Here is a 20366-nt window from a genome sequence, read left to right as displayed (position 1 = left end):
GACTACATCCGGTTTCACCAATACAGCCACTCTGGTCTTGCTGACCATGCTCTGGATACCTGCCATAGAATACGGTGGAAAAAAGCCAGGATAATACACCGTAGCAAATACAGATACGAAAGGCTTTTCATAGAATCAGCTTCAGCCATAAGAAACGAGCCAAACCTCAACAAATTTGGCTGCATGAGACTTCCTCAAATTTGGGAAACCTACATCAGAAGACCTTCAGCCCAATCGCCCAAGAATACCAACATCGCCCGCTAGAGGGCACCATCAGGACTTTAGGAGAAATAATAGCTTCATTATTCTTACTCATTTACTGTTTTAGCTGTGCCTGCGTGCACACATCTTGTACCTAAGTTCTTGAAAATGGCAGCGTGACGTTGCCGAAATATAGAAATATATTAAAATTTATTTTAATGTATATCCTAGTACGTTGTAATTTCCTGAAATAATATAGTGAAAATGCATAACCAACGTCTAAGCCTTTCCACGAGAATTTACTGACAAAAGTATATAATATTAAAAAAATAAACAGTTAAAGAAGCAAACGTTTTATGTATACAAACAAATTTTAATAAGTTGAATGATATACTAAATATTTAAGGCATTTATAAATAGATATCTGTACAAATTAATTATTTATAAAAAAGTTAACAATTCATACAGTTTCTCAGTTTGATAACTGCCCAAGAGAGAGAGAGAGAGAGATTCAGCCAGATTAGAATTGCATTTCCTTTTTGAGTGAAATGCTGGCTTTCTATCAGATGATGAGGTAAGGTGGGGGGTTGGACTTGCACATAAGTGGATATCTGTCCAAAGATTAGAATGTGTAAGATGACTGTGCAGAGTTTAGAAGTAACAAATTCCTCTCTTCTATTCACGTAGATTGGACTGATCAGGCTTAATCCCATGTAATGTATGCATTAGGACTTCTGCCAGGACTGCCACTGATCATTTAACATTGCTTTTATTAATCCTCTGCAGCCTGTATAAAGGACTAACAAACACTAAGTAGAGAAAACCCAAGTTTACTTATTCGACTGCAGATACAACTGACCAGACTCCATGACTAATGTGATCGCAAATTCAGCAAAAGTGAATACCAAAATTAAGAGCCATCCCACTCAGGAAAAGATGCTTCCTATTCAGATATCAAAAAGATTTAGCTAGAGAGGTTTTAATAAAAAGTAGATGCTGTCAGACCTAGTTTATAAAAGTCCTAATATATCATATGAACAGTCTGTCATAAGCTTTTTCCATGTTAAAGAAAACTAAACCAGATTTTCTAATTTCAGGAATGCATCTTTGAAAGATGTTTCTAAATGGACTTAGTAGTCCAACATACATTGACCAGTGTCTATAAAAGCCATGGTGTGTGTGTGTGTGTTGGAAAAAAAGGTTACTGCTTTCTAGATACCACAGAAATTGACATTAACCATTTTCTCCAAGATCATACAAAGGGCAGCCAGAAGTGCAAGAATAACACGATGAACTGTTTTAGTTTTGAATCTGTTACTTGCTTTGGGAAGACAATGACAATTGCCTTTTGTATGAATATGAATCTAGAAACTGAACCTCCATAATTAATTGGTTGCAGTAAGATAATGAGATTGATGAAGCTGATAGATGTTTTATCGCACCATAATGGGTGCTGTCATTATAATAATATAATGACAGCACTATAATAGGTCCTACAATAATATCTGCAAGAGTAAAAGTGTTGAGGAGGAACTCTTTAGAGCTGATTGAACAGCTCTTGCCCATTCAAAGAAAAAGTAAAGCCTCTGTTTCTCATGTTGTTCTTTGAAAAAATTCTGAATATGGAGTTCTAGCTGAGATGCTAGAAAAATTTTCTAATAGAATGTCTGCAAATGCTTTCAGTTCAGCAACTATATGTCCATTATGTTCCAGGAAAGACAAATGTTTTTTGTATATCCACTCTTCCTTTTCTGGATTTTATTCCATACCAATTTTCTGCACTGATTATATGATTTCTAGATGATGTAAATGGGATCCAAGACCGTTTTTGACTTTGAAATCTAATGCAACATGCTGTATTGCAAGTCTATTTAAAAGCAATGAAACTTCATGCTCTGTCTGGATTTTTTTTTTTTTTTTTTTTTTTTTGCACTATTTGATACTCAGGATTCCACCATGGTTTTGAACAGAAGTCAAAATGTTTTAATGTTTTTAATTGTAGCTATCACTTCCTGCATAACACAGTCTGTTGCATTCATCACCACATTATTGAGGACTCTGACTGCTTTTATACTCGTATTCCATGCAACAGGTGAGCAACCAATATGGAAAGTTGTCACCCTTCTTGACTTAAAAGGATTATGAGTAACTTTAAAAACGAGCATTTTTCTGGTGATATTCTTGCAGAAACATGTCAGCAACACACACACACAGAGAGAGAGAGAGAGAGAGACTACTGTGAGCAATATTTCTGTGCAGGAATATACCAATTATGACCATAAAACACTATTCTTCAGAGAATTACCAGAATAGGATTTCCTTGAAGATCAAGGAGTGACAGCATTCTAATATGCAGAGGTTAGTTGTCTGGTACAAACCAGTAATATCATCCTTATACTTTACATAACTAAACTTCCAACATCTGTACAAGCAGGATATTTCAGCAGTCCCATCAGAAAGAGTAAGGACTGGTCTACAGATAACATGCAGATGTATATTAGATGGACCTTGGCTTACTTCAGATACCTCAGGTTTGCCACTCCCGTACTCACTAAAGTGAGCCCTTGAGAAAGTAGTATTAAACCTCAATAAGGAAATAAGAGATATAAAGCTTCGTTCATTATTGTAAGCAGACATCTTAAATAAATCCACTACTAGTCTGCAAAAATCTTTAAGTAAGTTAAATAACCTATCACAAATTTGATATACAAGCCAGCAAACAAAGAGACTGAACATGGAACCTGTTCTATAGGTTTGCTACTGTGAGTGAAAATAAGCCCCTTTGCTTCAAATCTCAATTAACAACTTCACTCTGCTCAACCAAATTGGTGGAACCAGAGGAAGGAGCAAGGACAAGGAACCATCTCTGGAACAGGTTCCATGTTCAGTCTCTTTGTTTGCTGGCTTGTATATTAAATTCAAGATATACAAGCATTTAATCATACCAGTCCTTGAACTTGTATACAAGTTCAAGGACTGGTATGATAGACTGTGTTTTCTAGGGTGGGCCCTCCACGATGAGTCTTGTGACTTCACAGAGGCCTGAATCATCATCATCATCATAATAATAATAAAAATTACATTAAAAATATCAATTGATACTAATTTAAGTAATTAAAATTTACTCACTGTAGGATCTCTGGTTGATAAGAAAATGCAAAATGAAGGCGACAAGTCAATATCTTGATCCCCCAATGTTATGAGAACACGTCCACCAGTCTTACGGACTTCACGATTCAATACAGGATTCAGAATTGGATCATAGCTTTCAACATCCTTAAAAATAAATTACTTTTTTTTAATCCTTAAATAAAACTACTCCACACAAAAACAAATTCCAATTTTTTAATTTTTTTTAAAAATCATTTTGCAATCATCAACAACAGATATTACATATCATATTCTTATGTTGCAGTATATTCGACAAAATATTATACAGGTAGAAAATCAAGGACTGTAGTAGGGAGTAAATATCAATATTCAAGGCAGGAAAAAACCATTAAACACTTGAAATATGGAAAGGTAGCTGGAGTAGATAATATTTGATCAGAAATGCTTCAATATGGAGATGTAGAAGTTTAACAGTAGCTGCACTCCATAATTCAGAAAACTGAATCCCATATGATTAGAGCTCTCATCTGATCATGAGAGTAAAATGAGGAATATAGAGGAATTTTACTATGGAGTATTTTCCAAGTAAAATTAACGGAAGCATATTTGTGAAGGTAGACTAAAAATGATTGTGGAAGGGGAAACCTGGAGAAGAGCAAGCTGGTTAAATAGGGACTGTCAGGATCAGATTTTTACTTTAAGACGAATAGTTCAGAATTCATAGGAATATAACAAGGATTTGTATTTAAATTTTGTAGATGACAAGAGATCAAGCTATAAATCAGTAGTCAACACTGAAGGAGGTACAAGAAGATGGTAAAACCATCCTGCTGTAAAATGAGGTGTAACATAAGGGAAGAATGCTATCTCCAGTCTTATTCTTCATCTATATGGATTCTTCTTCTTCTTCAGTTTCTTTATCTTTCTTTCATCATGAAGAAAAGTGGCATTAAACCTGATAATAAAATGTGTATTTAAATAAATGCAGTAAAGTCTGCAGCATACATAGATGCAATACATATAAATCAAGTAAAAGTAAAAATTGAATAACTGCTATAACAAATTTGCCATAAAAATCAGCAATAGGAAGACTATGAAAACAGACAGGAACACTGCTCATTCTAATGCAGAGCAATGTGCTCAGAGTGGTGTAGCAAGTAATTTTTTTCAGATTTATTTAATAAAATCAGCTTAATTTGTGTGTGTGTGTGTGTGTGTTATTTATGCCTATGACAGATGTAATTGTTCAGCTTTTAAGAAAATGTAGCATATATTGTATAATACTAGATGTCTATATGGTGCTACTGTATAATAAAATGATGGGAGCCAAGATGTGATTTTTGGAGACTAACATGAGATTTTGTTTGGTGCAGTACGTATGTGTGAGATTGTTAGTTGTGTGGAGAGAGTAAAGCAGATAATAGTGGAGTATACCAACAAGTTATTACTAATGAAGAGGACCCAATGAAAGAAACAGTGTGCTTATGTGGAGTCCTTCAATGGAGAAAACACATGATTGAACAATTGAAGAAACATTGTGTGAGTGTTAGAGCTTAGAAGAAAAAAGAACATACAACAAACCAAGAGGGGAGTAAAGAAAAAACTTTTTCTTTTTTCTTTCATAATGATTCTATGAAAAAATGAGTAATGACAGAGTGACAATCTTATTTACCAAATACAAAAACTAATAATATTAGTGAAGATGTCTATATACAAAAAATATGAGAGAACGGATTGTTTTGGCAAGCATTAATTACTTGAATTGTGAAACAATACTGTAACAGAAGAGGCAAAATAAGCATGAATGAAGAGTGTGCTGCTGTGCTATGACAGAAGAGGGCTGAAGAAGTGGGCAATGAATTAATGATTATGTTGTGCCGAAGGAATGGAGTGCAGTTTGCAGACATATGGATGAATTTGAAAGAAAAGGTTCATATAATGATGAAAGACTGCACTCAAATGGATTTGTAATTAGCTGTCTTGAGAAAGCACTGTTCACTAAAAGTGTGGAAGTAAAAACTCAGGAAAATTAAACTCATGGGGAAGGAGAATGCAGGTGAACATGAGTGTACACAGACACAAGAAGAAAAAAATCAAATAGTTGGAACTGAATTTACTCACCTACTAAGAGATCATTACTTCAAACAGAATGTGATGGAGGACACTAGTATGAGTCGTGGATCTGGTCAAAGGATCAAAAGATATTTCATTAACCAAAGTAGTAGCATTGCTTCAAACAATGAAGTGTGACCATGTGGTCTTGACTTGGGAGGTTGCAAAATATGGAATTTTTAGTTAACAGCTAAGAGGAGATGATTGTGAAAAGCTTAAGAGACAGCATGAAGCAATGCCAGGGCATAAGAATCTGCAAGGGAAGGATATTAGTAGTACATGGGAGATGGTCAATGGGTATGTACTGCTAGCTGAACTGCATTATCAGCTTGCAGATGTATGGAGGATTCACTTCTCTCATCTCCAGGCATACACTTACATCAATCAAAGTATTGGTTCCTAGCTTGATCAGATTTATATATCTCTTCTCTTATAAACAGAGTAATTTGGATCAAACATCAGTTCAAATCCAGTACAACATAATTCCATTGCATAGAGACAAGAGATCAGTTCCAACCTATGCAACTGATCTCTTGTTGTTCCACATTGTTCTCTGGAAATCCAGATTGAAATTCAATGCAGCAGTAAAACATAACATGAATGATGAGAGAAATGTGCTTTCATCAAAAGGTAAAATAAATAAATAAAAACAGGAAAAAAACAAAAAACCTTATCCTGTCCGTGGTACTAATGTTCTATAGGTTTACAACATTTTGTGAGTCTATGCTACGTTAGTACCTATAATAAATAATTAAAAAAAAAGGGAATTAAACCTTTCATTTACAATATTTTTTTATGTCACTCTTACCCACAAAAGAGCTGAATCATAGCGAACTAATGCAACAATACTGGATATAGGGATATCAAAAACATCAACACAGAGATAGAACCAGAAAGCCAGAAACGAGTGAAAAAAAAAAAAAAAAAAAGGAATTTCAAAATAACAATACAACTGTACTCAGCAAATATTCCCCAGCTGCATTCTTCAACACAGTTGAAATATTATGAAAGAAGGACTAAACCAAATCAGTGTGGAGTTTCAAGATGTCCACTACACAAGACATTCCAACTTCTTTCAATAAAATATCTATTACAACAGGTGAAGTTGTAATAGATAAGATTATAACAACTGCAGTCGAGGAAATCCCTAGGACCAGATAGTTTACAGACAGAACAAACCTGCATGGCCTGGGATTTATTCTTCACAGTCTTGTTTTACTTTAATTTCTTTCTCTTTACAGATCACATGCTAAGTGCATTTGTAGCCAGTTATACCTTCATTCCTAATAATGACTGCAAGATCCTTTTTTGCATTACTGACAACAAGCACAAAGCAGGAATGAGAAACAATCAAAAGCACACAGATGTATCGAATTCCCAGCCAAGCAGGAGCAGTATATTTAATCCATTACTGCTAAGTGAGCTACTCTGTGTAATTAATAGGAAAAAACAAGTAAACCTCAGTGTCCTGGAGGTTGTTCAACAACCTCCCGGACACTGAGATGGACAAAAGGCTTCTATTCATTAAAGAAACCTAACCTAATATAAGTACCTGCCTTCTAGTCAACAGGGTCCTACAAACCATGTCGAAATTCAAAAAGGAGTCAATCAAGAAAGTTAATATTCTTGGTCCTTTACTCTTTGCACTAGTTCTGGAATCTGTTAGGCAAAAAGTCTACAATTTGTATGCTGTGTGAGGGCCAATTCCCTCAATGAAAAAAAAATAAAGTAATAGCAGATGATATAACAGGCACTTTAACCTAACTTATTTAGGTTTACTGTCACAAGGACAGCACAAGTCATACTACACCAACACAGATGGTATAGCAGTACACAAGGTAGTAAATAATAAACACTTATATAATTAAATAATACTATGTAAGCATGTAAACTGGTAGCAGTGAATATGGCTCAAACAGATTATTAGAATTATTAAAATAGTGACTGCTTCCACTGATATGAGGGCAGTCAATTAGTATATGCCATATGGATAAAGCTGAACCACACAATTCACAATTCTGTGGTTTGGCTTTATCGATCAAGAACAATTTCATCTTTTAGGTCCTTGCATAGACTACACTTCCAGAATTTGATTTTAGTTTTCATATGTTAAAGACTGTTGTCAATCTATATTCCATAATGCTCGCCACTGGGATGATCCAACTTAGGTGCACATCCTGATATAGCCTCCATAACTGAGGAACTAATGTTGGATCCAAGAGAGCACTGGGCATTGTTGGTGCTCGAGACTTTTGGCAATAAAGAGAATCCTGTGTCTGTACAGATAATGCATCTTTGGTAGTGATTTAATTTTATGTAGTTTATGTGAGTGCTATGGTATGCAGCTCAGAAGTAAAATTGCAACTTTCCAGTGGGATCAGAATAGAAATTATGTTATCTGGGAAGAGAGCTACAGACCCCACTTAATGCCTCTGATTTTGAACTGTGTAGACAGGCATAAAATTAGAGAATTATGTCCTATGAACTTGAAAGAGCTATATGCAGACAGGAGGGCTGGACTGTTTGGGTAACCTGCACAAAACTGCATATAGTATGCATGAATACCATGCTGGTGGCATATATTGTGGAGTCTGTGCAACACTGTCTGTCCTAATATCTAGAGCTTCTAGGAATGCTTTTATTCACAACATCAATGGAATGTAAAGCAGTCTGATGAATATTGTAGAAATTCTTCCACCGTGGAAGAAAAAAAAAAATTAGCGGTGGGATGATCTGTCAGGGATTTTATTTTAGTCACATATAACATCGACAGCTGTGATAAAATTGGTTCATTTGTTTATGTGTGAAGACCAATGATCAGCAAAATTTAAAATGCAGCAATCGAAATTCTGATCACTTGATGGTGAATAGAATTCTACCATCATGGTGTATTGTCCCTGACTTGGGGTGGTTCATTTAATGTTTACTGGCACAAGGACAGCAAAAGTCATACTGCACCTCTGCTAATATATGTAAATGATAGTCTTGTAAAATGGGAGAATAACTTTCATCTTCCAATATTTTAGTGCTCTCTTCAACACTACCGTTACCTGATATCATGTTTTAACCACCTTAATAATAATGTGGTCCCTAAACTTTTAACTACCACCCTTGACTACTGCAGCTATGCCCTCGGCAAAAAAAAAAAAATATATATATATAACCTTACACTATCAACACTGAACTGACATTCGTTATCATCTGATTATAAACAGTTTGCTAAAATTACCCTGCAGAGATTCTACATCAGCTATATCTATTATCATCCCCTCCAACTTTGAATCATCTGCAAATGACTTGATAGTGACATCTAAACCATCCTCAATCTCATTAACAGACAGATTAAACAACATGTACAGAACCTTCTGATACACCACTGAACTCCCATTTCATAATAAATTATTTAGCTCATTAAATAGGCCCTTATGCATTTCTGTTTGATTCACTGATTCCAGAAAACTAATACCACACCATAGTTTATTTTTTAAATTAATGACTACAGCCCCTACAATATTAGATACTACATGCCCACTTCAACCATTCCCACTCTACCTCAACATAAGACCACAGCAAAATTGTCTTATGCCCTATATATATATATATATATATATATATATATATATATATATATATATATATATATATATATATATATATATATATATATATATGGAGTATCCAAAAAGATGGACAAAATAAATATAATCCTCTTTCCACTAATCACAAATCAGCTTTTTATCCATTCTCCCAAGAAAAAACTCATTTTCTGAATACAACTCAGAGTATATAAAGTACCTTATGCTGACAATTAAGATTATAAGATAGACAAAATCTGTTAACATCAACCTTGAAGAGCACATCATCATTAGAGCAAGTTGCAAATACAGACCATGCAATGTACACTTCATGTATGATTGAACAGAATAACACCAAAACAATCACAAGTATAAGAAATTATTTTTGGAGTCAGCATCAAGTACAACCCATACCTCAGGTATATATGCATTAAATTAACATATCCCAAAAATTTGGGAGATTGTTCACTTTAAAGTCACATTCAGCCTAGCAGCAGTTGTAATCTCCTTCAAATACAGCACTAGTGGACACCACAGGACAGGAGTGTTCAACCCGTCAATCGCGAAGCGATTTTTGGTTGATCTCTTGTATTCCTCCTTATTTACAAATTTAATTAAAACTGAAAACATAACATTTTATTTATCATTATTTTGTATTATTTTTAATTCACTTTAAGTGTATTGCTATTGTTTATTTCTTTTTCGTTAAAATTATCAAATCAGTAATTTTCTTATAAGTCTGGGTAAATGAATTAATTTGGATCAGTGGAGGTCAAACAGCGAGCCGAGTGAATACGGTTATAAGCAAAGTGTAAAAACTCGATTGTAGCTTAATTATTCCAAAGCACATTACATTGATTTTTTACTTAGGTTAAGTCCCATGTGAATATTGTAAAAAAATAAACTTTGTTTGTCTCGGTATAGTTTGTATTAGATGTTTTTGTAAATAACTCTTTAGAAGCTAACTGTATATACTGCTTCAATAAGAATATGTTAGAGTGTTAAAAACAAAGGCAATGTCTTTGTCGCCAAAGCTGTACATAGCGGCATTAGAAATATTGTTATTGAAACTTGTATGTATGAGAAAGGCTTGCAGGCTCTAAGTGTAAACATCTCTGAAGTCAGTCAGAAAGAGTTCAAACAACTTTCTGATAGATGGCAACTTACAATCAAAAGAAAGTGGAGGAAAACAAAAGGCGTGCCGAACTTGAAACTTAAGATGAAAGACTCATACCGATTCTTTGGGGGTTGTCAAACTTCATGCGAGGTCTCAGAGGAGGCTTAATAAAAAGGGACTGAAGCAAGCAGAAGGGGTCCCCGTTCCAGAATTGCTGTCAGAGAGGAGGCTGCCCAGTCCAGAGTCGCCGTCAGAGAGACTGCCCGGATCCACGTTGCTTGAGAGAGGAGTTTCCCGCTTCCAGAAAGGAGCTTCTTGGTTCGAGATGTCGCTAGAGAGAGACTACTTCTAGGCCGCAGACAAGGTTTCATATTGCCGAAAGGAAGAGTTCCAATTGCCGGAGAAAAGTTTCCAGGCCAGGTTAATGTCACATATTCACCAGTATGTTGCGTTTTCATTACAATTTGATGAATTAAATGACTTCACTAATATTGCTCAGTTAATGGTATTTATTCGCACGGTATTTCAAGATTACTCAAGTAAAGAAGAACTTTTGAAAATTATACCATTATTGGGAAGGACTAGGGGAGAAGACATTTTTTCGGCATTTGAGGAATTTGTGAATCAACACAAATTTCTGCTTTTTAAACTTGTGTTTATTACTACTGATGGTGCTCCTGCAATGATAGGTAATAAATCAGGCTTCATTTCATTATGTAAAAACAATGACAAATATCCAGATTTTTTAAAGTACCACTGTATTATTTACCAACAAGTACTGTGTAGTAAAAGATTAAACGCAAAAGATGTTTTGGATATTACATTTAAAATTGTAAATTCTGTTCGCCCTGCAACAGCAGTTATTTAAATTACAGGCAGATGATGATAGGGAACTTCTGTTGTACAATAATGTTCGCTGGCTCAGCAGAAGTCAATTTTTAGAAAGATTTATTGTATTAATTAACGATATAAAATTTTTTCTTGATGAAAAAGGAAATATTTATCCACAATTGAGTGATAAAAGATGGTTGTTACACTTATCATTTTTAGTAGATTTCTGTATGAAATTAAGCAATTTAAATTTAGAGTTACAAGGTAGAGATAAAAATTTAATTGACATGTTAAGTTCAATAAAAACTTTTCAACAATACTTACTTTTATTAAAGAAAAATATAAATGACCGCGAATTTAGACATCTCCCATATTTATTAAAATTTTTTGAACAAAATCAAGAAATGCTTCGCTATGATTTAAAAAAAATTATTCATGAAATAGAATTAATTGAGGAAGATATAAATTCAAGATTTAAAGATTTTAATAAAACTGAAATGATTGTATCTTTTATCAATAATCCATTTCAAGAAAACTTGAACATCACAGAAATTTCAAATAAAATTAGTGGGCTGTTTGATATGAACTAAGCTGAAGTAGAACTTGAGATAATAAAGATTCAGATCAGAATAGTTTACATTTAAAATCAATAAACAATGAAGTCATTTGGAAGTATGCACATGAAAAATTCCCAATATTAACTGATATTGCGTGAAAAATTCTGTCGTGTTTCGGATTGACACACCTGCCCGAATCCGCTTTTTCAAATATGACGTCATAAAAAATCAATTAAGAAACCAAATTACAAATGATCATTTCAATGCTTATGTTAAGTTTATGTCGTTCTGCCTGTTCTAATTGTTTTAGAAGTTCTAAGTTCCTGTGTGTTAACATGAATTTATTAACAGCATAATATATCATTTATTTTTATGTTAGCATCTTAATAAATTTTTATTTCATTCTTGCAGTGTTGTGAATTAATACAATTAAATAAATGACCGATAACACCTAAGCTTTTCTAGATAGTTATAAAACTAGTAATGGACATATTAAACCACTAATTACTATAGAACTATATTACCTGAACAAGCAATGGATTTCCAAATCGCAATGCACTTTCCAAATTTTTGCGAAAAGAATCATCCAGAAAGCTAGAATTATCAAAACAATATATTCATTAAGAATAACAATCTACAATTATCTTCACAAACGATTACATAAAATATTAAATGTTAATAAACATTATAAATGCACAAAGCAATTTCATGTTGATCATAGGAGATTCATTGCTCAGCTAAACAAGTTGAGCAAAACAGGAAGTTCTACAAGCCAAAGGCTGCCATGTTTGGCACTTTGTAGAATCAACAATTACAATTATAAACCAACATGTATTATCTAAAAGTCCACAATCATAATTTACAATTTAAATTTAGATTGTTATAAATGTAGTTATTTTTACAATCACAACAGGATACATTTTGACACAAACTTTTCTTCTTCACAATGAAATAAAGCCACAAACCCCACTGCAGCAGTTGCAGTGGAGTTTAAACAGTTGCAAGTATAAACATAACAAAATTGTGCTGTATTTCTTTTCCTTATCTGATATGCTAGATTTGATAAAGGCTATAACAATAACTACAAACTTACTTGCAACTGTTTAAACTCCACTGCAGCAGTTGCAGTGGAGTTTAAACAGTTGCAAGTATAAACATAACAAAATTGTGCTGTATTTCTTTTCCTTATCTGATATGCTAGATTTGATAAAGGCTATAACAATAACTACAAACTTACTAATTCTTTAAATATGGTCTTTTTCCCTCTTCTCACAATGGCAAGTCCCACAAATCTGAATGGATAATAGCTATATGGATAATTTATTTTTACTTTCAACCTTTTATAAATAAATCGTGCATGCTACTAAAATTCTTGCCTAATCCTTGAAGTCTACACACTTTGATATGGCAATATTATTAAACAAAGTTTTTGGGCAGAATTCCTTTGTCTCAAGCAAAACAAACCACAGGCCAAGATTGAATTCAAAGGAAGTCTTTCAATATTCTTATACACAAAAAGTTTGTCTTCCTATTTAAAACATTGTAACCAGAAATACAAAATTCTTTCTATTAAAAGAAAAATTTAATCTTTGATTATGCCAGAAAAACTGTGTGATTCTCCCTCTTATTTACTTTATCACTTATCCAAATTTGAAGTTCTCTTCTTTGAGACCATATTCTGTTTCTATCAACAGCTGTTCTCTTTACTCATTATCAACACTTCAACACTATTGGCAATATTTTATCTTCAGATAAGCATCCTATCTGGCATTGCAAAGAAACAACATTATTATAAACAAGCAGCATTTTTTCAGTTGGAAATTTTAATGAATATATTAAATCTTCTATCAACTTTTAAATGTTTTATATGAACATTAAAAATTTTCTTCTCTTATCTTTTTTTTTTTTTTTTGCTTAAAGCATCTTGTATCAATAAACTCCTATCCTATCCTTCTATCGTCCCTTAGAATGGGTTGACTCTCCCGAATGAGTGGCTTACGACGAAATAATGCAGCTAGCCCGATAAATGTGGAAACACAGATTGCAGAAATTGCATCAAAATACACCCAGAAGGCATGATTCTTACAAGATGAAAAAAGGATCAATATCTGAGAATTATCTGATATTCTTGGTGGTAGAAGACCAACATGCATTAGCTTACAGCAAATACTTCAGCATGCCTTCCAGTATGATTAGTGAAAAAGGAAAGCCGGATGGAGCTGTGAAAGTCACCAAGCAGATGACTTTCCCTGTTACAGTTGTTCTAATTGAGTAGAGCAACTGAAAAAATCAAGTTGCAAGGTTAAAAAGTTGAGAAAATCACAATTTCTCAGAATTAAGAAAGTAGTAGAAAAAGCATGTATACATCACACATGTGGAAATTCTGAGTCAAACAGGTTAAAAAAAAAGAAAAGTATTCTAGATTTTTGCATTCTTTGGCATGGAATGTCAAATTGTGGTCATCAGGTGGAAGTAATTCAGAATGTAGTTCTGATAGCGAAAAGTGATTCAGTTGCAAGTTGAAGTTCAATTAAAAATAAGGGAAAGTCAAGTGTAGATAGTACTGCATCATTATTGTTCATTATTTCATGAGTGGATGGTTCAAGGGACAATATTTCAAAAATTAAATATTCTTCTTCTTCTAGACCCATAGTCTATGTAGACCATTAGGGAACTATAAAGGTGACAGTACTAACATACTCTCTCCAGATGTTTCTGTCTTGGGATCTCCTTAACAAAGTGGAGAACAAAGAATTAGTCCATTTTCTAATATTATCTATCCAGGTGATTCTAGGTTGTTCCTGATCAACCTAGATTTTGTCTTTTTACCAGAAATAAAGCCTCATCATCATCATCATCAAATTCCTGATATATACCCTCAAAGGGGTGTACAGGATATGATAGTACTACATGAAAAATTTACATCATTACTAACTTCCTATCTACAATTTTCCTCCAAATCAGTTTGTTACCTATCAAGACTCCAATATTATCAAGTCTTATATTTCTGTCTTCAAAGGCACTTTTTACTGTATCAATCCACCTATATCTTGGTCTTCCTCTGGGTCTTACCTAGCAGAGAACACTTGTTTCGGTAATCCTTCCTTTTCCATTCTGCTTAAGTGACCATACCAACTGAGATTAGCTCTGTAATGCATTCCTGGATGCTGACAATATCAATTCTCTATCTATTTTCATTGCTTTTGTCTTTTTATTGCTGACCTTCATACCATATCTATTACAACATTTATTGAATTTAGTCAGGGAATCTTGCAGACTTGTAGCGGATTTATTAGAAGTATAACATCATCCGCATAAAGCAAAGAGCTGACATTAACACCTCCAATTTTGATATCATGTTTAATACCACTTTCCTTCATAATGTGATCCATATAGATAATGAATAACAGAGGGGATAATGTACATCCTTGTCTCACACCAGATTTAACATTAAACCATCTTCCTATAATTCCTTCAATTCTAACTGCTGACTTACAACTCAAATACAGACTAAGTACTGCTTGATATAATGCCCCATTAACACCATATAACTGTATTGTTTTGAAGTGTTTTGAGAGCTCTACTCCAATCATCTGGAATTCATCCCTTTGTCCAGGCTTTCTGAACTGTGCAGTGCAGCCACTGTAAGACTTTTATACCTCCATACGTCAGCATTTCTGGTCAAATATCATCTACTCCTGCGGCCTTTCCACATTTCAGGCTTTTGATGGCTTTTTCTACTTCGAGTATGGATATGTATTCCTGACTGCATGCCTGGTCAGTGCTTTTTTTACCACTGTGCTGTCATCACTGCTTGTTTCATTTAGCAGTTTTTCAGAGTAATTACTCCATACTTCAATGATATCTTTTTCTCCCGTTTTCATGTCACCTTTATCATCTCTAACTCCTTTTACAGCACTCTTTCCTCCATTCCTAAGCTTCTTCAACAACCTCCAGAATATCTTGCCACCTTCTTGATATTTATTTTCTAGATTCTTGCCAAAGTCCTCCCATGACTTTTGTTTAGCTAGTTTTACACAGTATTTAGCATTCTTGCATTTGTCCCTATATTCTCTAAGAGCACAAGCTGACTTATTTGCTAGGAACTTTTGATATACTTTCTTTTCATCCACTGCTGCTTGAACTTCCTGTATCCACCATGAGTTCTGATTCTTCTATCTTTGCAGACAACCTCACCACATGCCTCTCTGGCTGAATCTATCAGTGTTTTCTTGAGAGCTTGCCACTGAATCTCCAAAGTTTGGTTTCTATTCTCAATTCATTTCATATTCATTTTTTCTTGAATAATATTTGTGTATTTCAGTCTACAGTTCATATCTGAGAGCTGCTCAACTTTCATTCACTTTAAAACTTTCTTACATGTTCTTCTTTTCAAAATGAAATTAAATTTTATGCTTCTCAAGACTAAATGGTGATCGCTTCCAATTTCAAATCCTCTGTACAATCTGGTGTCCTGCACCAGTGGGAAAACATCACTATCAACAACAACATAATCAATGAGACTTTTCTTATTCCTTGCATCTTCTCTCCATGTGAATTTGCACACATTTTTATGTTTGAACATTGTATTAGTAATAACCAGTCCATGTCCTGAGCAGAAATCCAACAGGTATTGGCCATTATTATTAGCTTTGCTCTTTTCTTCAAATTTTCCCAAAGATCATCAACAAGGACAACTTTTCCTTTTTTCATTGTCTCAGTTGCTTTCTCTAATGCCTCAAAAAATTCCTCCTCTTCTACCTTAGTAAAGCCTTCTAGTGCTAATTTAGATAAGCTACCTGATCTAGCTTTATGGCCCAGCCACCAGAGCTGTTTCCGACATGTTTTAGTGATGATATTTTCTTGTTCTAACAATGGAGAAAAATTTCCTTCTAACCTCATCATTTGTTGTGTGTGTGTGTGTGTCTGTGTCATATATGGTATCAAAAGTTTTCTATAGCACTTCACTTCATCTCGCATGATTTCTATTTGAGTACAGTGACTGTAAAAAATCAAGCTGCAAAAATGACACACACACACATATATCAAGGGTGAATATTGCAGCACCCACAGGGTATCAATATCGCCGATATTATATTTTTATATTTATTTCTGTTAAAGACTTCCCTAAATATTTCCTAGCGTTTCAGGTGAGTCCTAAAATTAAACATAGTATATTAATGCTTCATGAAGAGAACACTTGGAACGTAAACACTGCATCACATCTGTGTTAATAGCCCGGGTGCATGGTGACAAATACTGACATCTCTTTGAGCCCTTTAAACAAATGTGAGGATGGTGCAGCATGTCAATTTCTTAGTATTCCAATGGTTTTAAATAGCCTAGAAGGAGAGGCAGGATGTGAGCTAAGACAATAGCAACCAGAAGTTGTTAGTGGCTGTGATTGGTTATTGTGTGAAGCAATCCAATTGAACATTGTAATTTATCACGAGTTGATGTTTTTTGTGCCATTTGTTTTATGTGTGTGTGAACTGATGTGTTAATGACACAGATACAGGCAAGTTTTAATATATATTTATAATTTCTATAAATAATTTATAACTTTCTGCCTATATTTACAATAGAGAAACAGTGTTGAAGATGTACTGAATGTCCTATTTTCTGCCAGAGCTTTTGTGGATTGTATGATTATGGTCGGATGAGGTTGGACTTGGGCATAAAACAAGTTATTTCAGCCTTACTTTGGTTCAATCTGGAAAAATAATAATTTCCTAAGTAATTACTTTTTCCGATTTCTGTGCTTATCATATGGCTATATTTAAGTCATATCAAAATTCAAATTATCCATGTCTTACTTAGTATTTGCAAATGATAATATATTCTCACCACAAAGCATAAACCTTTTGTGCTTCTTACATAAACAGTACAAGTGAAGCATCCGTATTGTTTATTTGACCTTTATGCTTTCCATATTTAAAATTATATTAATTGATAAATGAAAGTATTCAAAGTTATCCTACAATTAATTGTATTGGGACAATTAAGATGAGCACTAATGAATTATGCTCTCAAAACTTTCATACATCAATAAAAATGCATCATGCAGTCAAAGTGAAGTGAATTTTGTAGCACAGGTTGCATAAGCTACATGACAGCATACCCAACTTAAATGGGTACACAATGTCATTGATATATATATATATATATATATATATATGCCTATGACAATACATAAGATAGGTACAGAAGTAGCACATTTCTTGATAAGAGCCATATAGTGACATACACTTCGTTGTTATACCAATTTATTGTGTGATAAGTATAATTTATACAATTAAGTATAAATTGTAGTATGGATATGTCTTCTCAAAGAAGATGCAGTTGTAAAAAGGATTTGTAGATTGTAAAGCATAATCATAGTCTAATCTTAAACTACATAAGATCACCTACTTTAGGCATTAATAGAGATACTCAATATACTGTGTATAAGTGAGCTGAAGTAGCCATTTAATATGCCGTATCAACCAATGAATGATACGCTAAAACTAAACACCAGCATATCTCAATGGTGGGTAGCATCAGTGTATTACAAATAGTCCATAGCTACTCTGTCATATCTTTATCTCTATTACACAGTAGCTATGGACTGAGATATGCTGGTGTTTAGTTTTAGTGGTATCATCCAGTGGTTGATGTGGCATATTAAATGGCTGCTTCAGCTCACTTATATACAGTATATTGACTTATGTCATATTATTGAGTATCTCTATTAATGCCTAAAGTAGGTGATCTTATGTAGTTTAAGATTAGACTAATTTATGCTTTTACAATCTACAAATCCTTTTTACAACTGCAACTTCTTGGAGAAGACATCCATACTTCATATTGCACTGTGGCTTCCAATACAAACATGTTTTCAAAGGATCCAGTTTGTAAGTTAATGTATGTTATATGAAAACAAAATATTTTTCAACAGTTAATAGACAATGATTAAGTAATATGTTTCAAATGCCTTTAAATGAGACTGTCCTATATATAATGGCATTTGAAGATTTTAAAATTGCTGATGAGAGAAAAAACAAAACTAATCTGACCTGGTTTTAGTAATTTTTCGCTCCTTATATTCATTCATTATATACTCTGTTGCTTGTCCTGAGGGATCTATGATGAGAGGATAACGGTTAAAACGTTTCAACATTATAGCATTTTCTGTACATAAGTCATCTGAGGGTAAGGCATTGGCTTGCCACCTTAGTCTTTCATCAGCTGTAGATAAATACTGAAACACAAATAGACATAAAAAAAAAAAACACTTTGTACAATGTTGATAATCCATAATTTTACTAAAATTAGAAGAATGGCATATATTTTGAACAAAATATAACTGTTTTTGTATTCAAGTGTTATTTATAAAACAATATTATACTAAATTAGAATCAATTTCAATAAATGCTAAGAATGTAGAAACAGTACCTACATATGTATGTAGGTATATGCATATCATCAATTTTCTGATATATATATAAATTTTTTTAATGACTAAAACTGAAGTTTAAATAAAAATCTTTAATTACACTACTAGTTTCACCTAAAACTAGACTTCACTAAGTGTGAGATAAACATATAAACACCAGTAACCAATCTAAAGGAATTGTTTTTTTTTTTAAAACACAGAGCAACTTATCAAACGCTAAAGAGAATAAAGGCTAGAGTTTAAATAAAAGAATGAATTCTGACTGTATCATTATGAACATGCACATGTACAAGGTCTCGAGAGCGCCAATATTGAATGGTGGAGGAGCTGTGAGAGTCTGGTAAGCTGTAGATTAGGTTGTTATTAATATGGATGGGATTTATAACTATCTCTTTAAACTCTAAAATTCTTCTCTCCAACTCATCACAACATCGGTGTACATTGACAGTTTCATCCCAGAGTATCTGGTGTGGAAAACCTGCATCATTTGAGTTCGCTGAAAATAACACGACTGGACAGGGAACTGGCTCGAGTTCTGTTGTAGGTAATGTCTCTTTGGTGCTCCTCTAAACAAACGGAGAAGTTCAATAGACTTCTCCGTTTGTCCAAAGTATCTTAACGAGTTGCAAAGAATCTTATAGACATCGGGATATTTAAGATTATTGTGTTTAGTTTTAGGACGACTTAAGATGGAATGAAGGTAGGGTTGTGAAGAACATCTTGATATTATATTTCTTCAGAATTTCAGCCACTTTTGGAGATAAAAAACTGATATATGGCAAAAAAAATGCTGCCCTTAGAAGTAGTTGTGTCTTCATCTTGTGGATGAAGGTTGAAGAGTAATCTGTCTATAGTTTTCTTAGAGTATCCATTAAGTAGAAATGTAACTTGAAGATGTTTAAGTTCATTATGAAGTTCCTCATCGTCCAACAGAAGAGACCTAGCTCGGTGACCTAGAGTGGAGATGATACCCAACTTCTATGGAGGAAAATGGTGTGAGTCAGCATGAAGGTACCTGTCCATATGCGTCGGTTTTCTGAAAATAGAAAATTTGAGATGTTCAGCTGTCCGGGTTACTTGGATATCTAAGAATACAATAGAGCCATCAACTTCCAATTCAGATGTGAACTTGATGTTCAGGTGTATATCATTCAAATGTTCTTGAAAGAGTTTGAGGCTATCTAGACCATGTTCCTAGAAAAGGAAAACATCATTGATGTAGTGAAGTCATATCTTTGGTTCGAAGGGATAGAATGAAATTGCTTTTTCTTCAAAATTCTCTAGATAAATGTTGGCAAAAACAGGAGACAAAGGATTTCCCATCGCTAGTCCTGAATTCTGTTTATAAATAGAATCTTCAAATTTAAAGTAACCTGAGTTAATGCAGTGTGACAGTAATGCAAAGATCTTCTTTGAAACTTTGTTCT

General features: G+C 33.7%; 1 protein-coding gene across 1 annotated transcript in view; it reads right to left on the bottom strand.

The window, feature by feature from the left end:
- Positions 1–20366, bottom strand: part of Dhc64C (dynein heavy chain, cytoplasmic) — a 1087706-nt gene that overhangs the window by 282925 nt on the left and 784415 nt on the right. The window contains exons 67-69 of the mRNA XM_090398628.1: positions 18560–18744; positions 12029–12098; positions 3331–3477 (exon numbers count right to left, since the gene is read on the bottom strand). Of these exons, the coding sequence (XP_090254754.1) occupies positions 3331–3477; positions 12029–12098; positions 18560–18744 (402 nt within the window). The remainder of the gene's footprint in view (positions 1–3330; positions 3478–12028; positions 12099–18559; positions 18745–20366) is intronic.

The sequence above is a fragment of the Typopeltis vanoorti genome, chromosome 10 (genome assembly GCF_054136105.1).
Source record: "Typopeltis vanoorti isolate ZY-2024b chromosome 10, IOZ_Tvanoo_1.0, whole genome shotgun sequence".
In the NCBI taxonomy this organism is placed as follows: domain Eukaryota; kingdom Metazoa; phylum Arthropoda; class Arachnida; order Uropygi; family Thelyphonidae; genus Typopeltis; species Typopeltis vanoorti.
Note: the sequence above shows the minus strand (reverse complement) of the source record. Positions and strands in the feature narration are given on the sequence as shown.